Source organism: Apiospora kogelbergensis (assembly GCF_038363985.1).
Source record: "Apiospora kogelbergensis strain CBS 113332 chromosome Unknown utg000002l_segment0_segment0, whole genome shotgun sequence".
NCBI lineage: Eukaryota > Fungi > Ascomycota > Sordariomycetes > Amphisphaeriales > Apiosporaceae > Apiospora > Apiospora kogelbergensis.
The window spans coordinates 5,247,802-5,256,650 of record NW_027117419.1 but is presented as its reverse complement, the minus strand read 5'-3'; the positions used below and the strand labels follow the sequence as shown (position 1 = coordinate 5,256,650).

Here is an 8,849-nt window from a genome sequence, read left to right as displayed (position 1 = left end):
CCTAACCCTAACCCTAACCCTAACCCTAACCCTAACCCTAACCCTAAAGGATAATTATAATATATTAAATTTAGGGTAAATAAGATAGATACAGGTCTTTATTATATTAGATAAATATACTTTATTAAATTAGTTATAAAATAAGGTACCCTATAAGGTAAGGTTTTTTAAAAAAATCGTATTCTATAGAAGTAAAGCCCTCCGTTAATAAGGTCCTCTATAAATAGGGTCCTTTATAAATAGGGTCCTCCGTAAATAAGGTCCTTTATTAAAAAGTATTATTTATAAAACGAGAATATTATAAAATAATAATTCTTAAACCTGGATAGGTAATTTTAAATTATATATTTTAATATTTAATATTATTTAAAACCGGTAATTATTAATAAATTAAATTAGGAATTAAGGTATAAATATAACTTAATAGGATAGATAATACTTTAGAATAAGTATTTAGTAATAAGCGGATATTAATAAAAGGGTACGTAATAATATCTCTAATATAAATTTATAAAAGGGGCAGTTATTCCGGGTAGGTAAGGTTTATTTCTTTAAATATAAGCGTTTATAATATATAAAACTTTTAACCGTTAATTACTTTTTATATTATTTCTTTTATATTTATTATTATTATACCTTATTTAATATTAAATTATTTCTTTCTTCTTTATTTTAATTTCTTACCCCCTTTATTATAATAAAACGGTTAGGGCCTAAATCCTTTATAAAGGCCTCGAAATAATAAAAACTTTATTAACGTAGAATTAATTATATAAAATGTATATAGAACTATAAGTTACGTAAAGTCTTTAAATTTTAAAGATTTAATTTATTACCCGTTAAAGTTATTAAATAAATATAGAGTTTAATAATATTCTAATCCTCCGATTTTATTAATCCTAACTTATAATAACGAGGTATTATTAAGTTTTATTTACTTTTTATATAGAAAACTCCCGATTCCTATATATTAAGTTATTATATTATAATATATAATAGAGAATATAGCTAGTTCTTTAATATCCGAAAGGAGCTATCGTTAAATAATATTTTACGTCCCCCTTTTTTAATATATATAATAGTTTATAAAGTTATATTTATTAAAGTAATAACGTAAAGCCGAGACTATAAAGCGATAATAGAGGTTTAAGGTATATTACCCTTAAGATGTAATTTTATTAATTTATACTTTAACTTTATAGATTACTTTATAATTTAAAGGGTATTAATTTACGATAATTAATTCTTATATAAAGGATAGAAAGCTTTATTTATTTATTAATACTTTTAGTTACTTAGTTTAAATTATAGCTTATTTATTATTAATTATTTAGAACCCGCGATAGTTAGTAAAGCTTTAAGTAGTTAAGATATATAATAAAGTAAAGGCGAAAGGTCGTTTTTAATAATATAGGATAAATTATTTATAAATAATAATAATAGGGACTTATTTAAGTTCATTATCTCGGATAGTTATATATCTTTAAATCCGTCATTATTAATAATAGAGGCCGATATTTTAATACCGGTCGCTAAGGTATACTTTAAGTTATCGTTAAAGGTTTTTATAACTTTAAAACGTATAACCCCTACCGATAATTATATTATAATCAATCTTTAATTACGTTATTTATTAATAATAATTTATCGGTAAAGACGCTAATAAAGTAAGTATTATAAATATTAGGTATTAAATACGGTTTAAATAAACGGTCGGGGAGAATAATTCTTATTAAATTTATTAATAATCCTTTAAGTATTTTATTATTAATATAATAACGATATAAAACGAGCCGGGAACTAACTTACCCTTTAATAATTACGATTTTTAACCCTATTTATTATAATTTTATAAATACTTTTATAATAAATTTAAATTAACGTATAGAATTTATAAATTCCTCTTTAAGTATTTCTAATATTATAGTTATTAAAAGCTTTATAAAGGAATTATTATATATACCTCTACTAAGTCAGACTTTATACCTTAGAGGCTATAAAGGGATAAGCGCGGCCCTTTTAATATAGTTATATATATAACTTAATATAAGATAGTAATTTAGAGCGGAGGTTCCTCCTAGCTCTACCGGATTAAATCTAGCTCCCTCAGAAATAAGAGCCGTACGGCTTAGCGATAGGTAAGACTCTTTATTACCTTTAGTATAGCGGTATAAGGTAGGTTACCCTATATTAATAGCGGCTTTATAAGCGGGGGTTTCGTATATAAAGGGGCGGTTTAATAGTATATTATTAAAGAATAAATCTATTAAGTTAAAGCCCGGGGTAATTTATAAAGGTTTTATCGGGCTAGATATTCCGCGAAGAGGAGAAACTATACTTTATTTTTTAAATAGCGACTTAATAGGGCTAAAGAAAGTAAGTATTAGTAATTTACTTACCGTTAAAGCGGGGCGACGCTTATATTTAATTACTTATATAGTTCTAGATAGTTAAGACGATAGTAACGATACTATAAATTTTATTACTAATTAAATAGATAGCTTTACTTTAAAAGGTCGTAATAATATTATTACGGAGCTAGATTCGGTCTTTAAGGATAAATTAGTTATATTAGACCGCGGTTTTAATAACGTTATAGAGTATTAGGTAAAATAAAGTAAGGGGTTTATTATAACGAGTTCGGGCGATAGGGTAGACGCTAAACTATTAATAAATTTTATTAAAGTTATTAAAGCGGTTTCCGTTGCCGATAATAAAGCTGCTTTATTAGGTTTGAATACCGGTATAGCTATTACGCCGGTATTAGAAATGAGTAACGAGGTTATTAAACCGGTATTAGACCTCGATAGCGAGGTAGAACCGGTTTCGGATACCGTTGAATTGGCCGGGTAGGGGTCGGTTACTAGTTATTCGGTAGAGAAGTAAATTATCGAGGAGTTTATTAACTATTAATAGAGTATATAATTAAGGGATATAGATTTAGTTTAGATTTAAGTTAAATAGCGTAATAAAAGTAATTTTATTTTTAAACCGGAGTATATAATATAAAAGGACGTTTTTAACTTTTTATACCGGTATTAGGACCGTTATAATAGCTGTAATAACGCTTTTAAGCTTAATCCGGATATTAATTTTTATATTATATTAAGCTATTTAGATAGTAAGGTAACGGGGAGGCGGAAATGTATAGGGTATTTATTAGTATAATATATAGGATATCCGGAGAGTAGTACGTTATAGTAACGGAAAAGCTTTATATTAATGAATTATGATAATAGGGAGAGGGTAGCGGTATTTTAGAAGGAGTTAGGTTTGGTAGATTGTTAAAGTTACGTGGTTTTCTTTAGTTATTAATATAGTTTTTTAGGAGTATAGGTTTTTATTTATGTAGTTTTCGGGCGTTATATATGTAGTAATTAGTTATAGGGGTATTTATAAATATGTATGTGTTAACGGTTAGTTTAGTATAATAGTCGTTTATATATATTATTTTATATAAATTTATTATAATTTATATAGGTAATTTACCGTATAGGAGGGTAATTTATTATGCGGGAGTATAATTTTTATTATTTTGAGTATTAGTTCGTTATTATAGGGTAGTTAATAATGTAGTATAATAATAGTTTTAAATAAAAAGTATAATAATAAATAAGAACGGTATATAGGAATAAAATATAATTAATAATTCTAGCCTTTTCTTTAGGTAGGGTAATTTATATTAGGGGTTATATATTATTTTATTTATTATTAAAAATAAAGTTATATTAATTATTTAAATATATTTTATATAAATAATAATTAAAAATATATTATATAGTTATAACGGTTAACTAATTAGTTATTATAAGCGTATAGGTATATAGTATATTATAATACATTATTTCAGTATATATAATATAGGAATAAGTTTATATATTTATAATTATTATTATTTATAATAAATAAATACATTTATTATAAATATATAATAATTATTTATATAATATTTTATTATTTTTTATTTTATTTAATTTAATATTATAAAAAGGATATTTATAGTAAAGTATAGATATATAATATACGCGCGGATATAATAATAGAATAGATAATAGTATAGTTTAGTATAATAAGGTAATAACGCGTTATATATAGTATATATATTATATAGGTAGTTAATTAGCGATGGATATGGGATTGTGCGATCGCCTATTATAATGGATCGTACGTGGGGTCGGTTGTGGGTTTATAAGTATGGTCGGTTGTATGGGCGTGATCGGTTGTATGAGCGTGGTCGGTCGTGTAAGTGTAGTCGGTCGTGTGGTCGTGCGTAGTAGGGCAGCGTTATAGGTATGGTCGGTTATGTGGTCGTGCGTGGGAGGTGGCCCGTGCTTAGGTGTGGTCTACGATGGGTCCATTATGGACCCGCGCGATTCTACGGCTAGGATGACCAATATGCCAGGGTGGAGGTAGAAGGTGCGGATACTAAATATGTAGGACTGCCACCAGGCTGGTAAAAGCCCGGGCATGATCAGTTTAGCCGAGAGGTCCTCGTTTATGTGCGGCAACCCAAGGAGACGACGCGAAATGTGACAAGACCGCGAGCACTTGGTTATCGACTCTGCGGTACGTTACTCGAACGGGACTCCAAGAATCAGTATAGGTTCAGATTTCCAGAGCCACAGCCGGAGGGAATGAGCTGGGACGCCGCAGAACGTATAGTGGCGATACGGAATATGTCTAAGACGCAGGGCTGTGTTGCCACAGTCGACATCGCCAGACAGGACAAGAAGATCCACCGGCTCAAGCTCTGCTTCGACTTCTATTTCAACCCCGTGCTATTCCTCACTACGTCCAGCGGCATTGAAACCAAAAGTCTTCCCAGCAGGAACAGTCACGATAAGAGGGTGGCAGATGAAGTGAAGCATACCCCGGAAGAACTGAATGGCAGCTTGAGTCTCGACGAACGTACTGCTAGTGACGAGCTGGGTTGGAGTTCGATTACCTGGGTCTCGAATGCGTATGTAGCTCTGCCGTCGGCGAACCGCGCCGGCCTTTGGGCGTTGAAGGGAAATCGGGTCGACGGGTTGGATGTGTACTTGCAATTTGAAAAAGAATGGAAGATGAGCACGAGGGTCAAACTTGAAAAAGTGCGAACGGATTCTGGCATGATTTGGGACTTGCAGGTCAACAATTTTCCTGATGGCTTCATGCGGGAGGTCGGCTGAAAAGACGGAGCGGCAGAAAGTGACGGAAAGGGGCAGTCTGGCAGGACTCAGGTGGCTCCGAAGCTCCCAATCCAATGCCACGAAACGTTCGTGTATATCAAAATCTTTCATTCTCCTCATTACTGGATGCTTGAATGTTGTGGGCTGCGAGCGAGGCCATCTCCTGTTCTTGCTTTTTCGGTTCGATCTCGAGCTGTCAACCCAACAGAAAAGGGGCAGCAGTGGAGATGAGACGGCGCAACCCATCCAAGTCGAGACAACTGACTGGCCAGTGACAACCTTTTACATCTGCACCGAGGAGAGACATCTGCCCAGAGAGTTCCTGTGAGAAGTCACTGTTCCCTGAGTGAACAGATTTTGAGGTGCTGGGCCCGGGGACTGCGATGCCAACGGATGGCCAGCCTGTGCACCTACATATGCTCACACAACTGTTCCTGAATGGCCGACTCAATTCCGACAGAATGCAATTGGCATTGAGGGCATGATATGTATATTGGAGTCAATAGTCCACCTCTGTCAGGTGTGCAATTGACAAGCTGTGGTGATCCCCTGTCAATTGAAGATTGCCGGCCTGCTGTGCTACGGCAGTGCACCACCGGTCGTGTTGTGCGCGCAAGTCTTTGCATGCCAACCAGCGCGGAGATTGGTCGAGACTGCGGACGAGGCTGAAAGGCTGCAATTGCGGTCGTCGTCATCGAAACTTAGCACTGCTGCTCCAGACACGTAATGGCCAGCGTCGCCAGCGCCCCCTCGTCAATGGCTGTCACTACACAGTAGTGTGCCTATGTTATAATGCAGAGGAGGGGGCCAGGGCACCGGGGCCAAGGCATCAGGGCAATGGGCGTGGTGCTGATTCGCTACGCACGGTGAGAACGGATGGTCGAAGCCACAATCATTGCATATGTATCGATTGGGGGCAGAGGCGGGGGCAGTTCTGCCTGGCGGTGGTCGGTTTTGATAGGTACGTTTTCTATGAGATGCTGTCTAGGGATAGAAGTAAAGTGGCAGGGCCCCCTGTCTAGGATTGATCGTCGTTGGGGTCGGGCTACCCCTGATATGTATTGACAACATCAGTATTGGCAAATTGATATTGCGCCTTGGGGGCGAGCTATGTGAAACAACACCATGCCAGGAGCATTGCTATACAAATAAATGACCAGCCCAACGGACCTGTCCGAAGTCGGTTGATATTTCTCCAGACAGCACAAAACATCCGTCACCATTTGCCACGATTACCGCTCAAAAGACAACGCCTTCAATTTCAACATCTGCCTCATCGACAATGCTTCGTTGGAAGCTCTGGCCGCTGCCAGCACCATCTCAATCGGCTGTGCCCAGTGATGCAACTGGAACCAGCGTCAACGGAAAGGTTCTTCGATCATATGTATCCAAAAGCTACTTGTGGCAATGGAACCTAGAGCTCCTTATGTGCTTCATCATCTTCAGTGTGCCCTTCGTTGCATTGGGCACGATGCTCCCGTACCAGAAAAAGCCATTGCCTCAGTGGCCCTTGAGTGTCAGCATCAACTCTCTCATCTCGATCTACTCTACATTTCTCAAAGCTGCAATCGGCGTTGTCTTGTCGAGCGGCTTAGCTCAACTGCAGTGGACATGGTTCAGGTCTCGAAGGCCTCTTCGCGATGTAGTTCGCTACGACGAAGCGACGAGAGGGCCATGGGGCGCTTTGCAGATTGTCTGGGCCCATCGGCTGCGACAGCCTCTGACCGCCTTCGGTGCCGTGATCATGATTCTTACTGTTGCGATGGACCCCTTTGTTCAGCAAATACTTCGGACCGTCGACTGCAGCGTCCCATCGGACCACGAACGGGCTACTCTTCCACGCACGAACCTCTTAGGAGACTTCGTAATCGACAATAACAATAAAGATGGCCTGTATGGGACGTATAGCAGTAAACAGGTGGATCTACGATCAGCTATTTCCGGAGGTGTCCTATCTGGTGGCCTGGCGCAGGCTAATCAATGTTCGACAGGCAATTGCACCTTCCCTAGCAAATTCACAACCCTAGGAATCTGCCATCAGTGCCAAGATCAGACCGAGCAACTGACAGTCGATAGCAAATGTATACCGGCCATCCCAGTATTAAAGCCCAGCTGGGACCACTGTTCGGAGAACTCCAGCGCTGTGATCAACTCGACTTTCGGTAGCCGCCTTCGAACAACATTTCTTTGGCCAACATGGAAAAACAACTCGATCAATAAGCCACCGATGGACCTTTTTGCGATAGGTTCTAATCCATATTTAGTTAATGGCTTGGACGTTTCCTTCCTACTTAGTGAAACGTCGTACTCGCAGTCCAAAATTGACCCATTCACTGGGGAAAGGCTAGGCGAGTGTGAAGAACGGAAAAACTGGCGTTGTAGGGGCCGAGGAGCAGCAAATTGCGCTCTAAATATATGTGTGAGAGAGTACGCTGCGACGATAGAGGCAGGGATTCCAAAAGAGACATTATTAACCCGGTCAACGCCAATGACAATCCCGCCACCGGGGTTTCCAGACACCGACCGAGATCTGAGAAACATGTATGGAGTCCTTGATTCTCATTGCTTGAACGCTAATATAACTCGGAGCCTGGAAGAACAGGGATATAAGTTTGATTCTCAGGTCCGGTGGCATGCCTTCAACATCACCCAGGACAACCAGACAGCATCGCCCATCTACCCTACTTTATTAAAAGCCGGATGCCTCTTCGCTGCCCCTAATCCGGTTCAACTCCTTTTGGTATAGCTAGCGTTTACGATGAGATTGGCGAATTCCTAACAGGCTCTATCGGATCAGACAGTATGAACCTCGATCCATATTTCTCGACTACCTCACCGGAGATGCTGCACATATACAACTACGGACATGTCGACTTCGAACGCATCGACGAAATTATGGCTAATGTCAGTGAATCGTTAACTAGTTTCATACGAACACACGGCAACCCGGAATACTCAAAGCCCGCATTGGGCCTCGTGTGGCGTCACACTGTATGCGCCCGAGTCGACTGGTGGTGGTCTGCATATCCTCTAACCTTGGCTATCGGAACACTGGTATTTTTCACCTTGGTTCTGTCGCTCCAGCATCGAGACATCCCCGTGTGGAAGTCGTCGCCTTTGGCATGGATCCTCCGCAGCGCCGATACAAGAGGTCAAGGCTGTTCAGCAGGACATGTATCTGATCTGCCTCAGGCCGGGAAACGTGAGCTCGAGGAGGCGTCACGGGATGTTGAAGTGTCATTGAAGGCCGGCTCCATGCAATACTATCAGCTAGAGGATCTGTCTAACGATAAGACAGGATGGGGGGCATACAAGAAAGGAACATCATCGATGCCTTCACTAGGTACACCATAAGGCTAAGTACACCATGAAGGAGTGGTTTCTTCCTTGTTTCTTCTGGGCCATCTTGGCAGTTCCGGGTAAAACTGAAGATAAACCATGTCCGGCAAGATGTTGGAAACATGGAGGGTACCGAATTTGGCTGGTAGTCTTCCTGGGTCGATTCATCGCGCGGTAATAGTTTCCGGGACGGATCCATTGCTGTCCTGTAACACCTTCAACTATCATCCTGTTGGCTCTATGCTGTCTCGCCCTACCGACGCCCATGGTCTGAAACAGGCTGATAAAGGACCTCCACAGAGTCCGCGCCGTCGAGATCCGCGAGAACATGATACGGTCCGA

At 38.9% G+C, this 8,849-nt stretch overlaps 2 protein-coding genes across 2 annotated transcripts; both read left to right on the top strand.

Annotated features, from left to right (window-relative positions):
- Positions 1-4,676: 4,676 nt before the first annotated feature.
- PG998_004665 (uncharacterized protein) lies at positions 4,677-5,168 on the top strand (the record flags this gene model as incomplete). Its single annotated transcript, XM_066871483.1, has 1 exon — positions 4,677-5,168. One exon carries the CDS (start codon positions 4,677-4,679, stop codon positions 5,166-5,168), a length of 492 nt encoding a protein of 163 aa, XP_066735233.1.
- Positions 5,169-6,450: 1,282 nt separating this feature from the next.
- Positions 6,451-8,522, top strand: PG998_004664 (uncharacterized protein; the record flags this gene model as incomplete). The annotated part of the gene is made up of 2 exons (XM_066871482.1): positions 6,451-7,414; positions 7,915-8,522. 2 exons carry the CDS (start codon positions 6,451-6,453, stop codon positions 8,520-8,522), a joined length of 1,572 nt encoding a protein of 523 aa, XP_066735232.1.
- Positions 8,523-8,849: the final 327 nt, after the last annotated feature.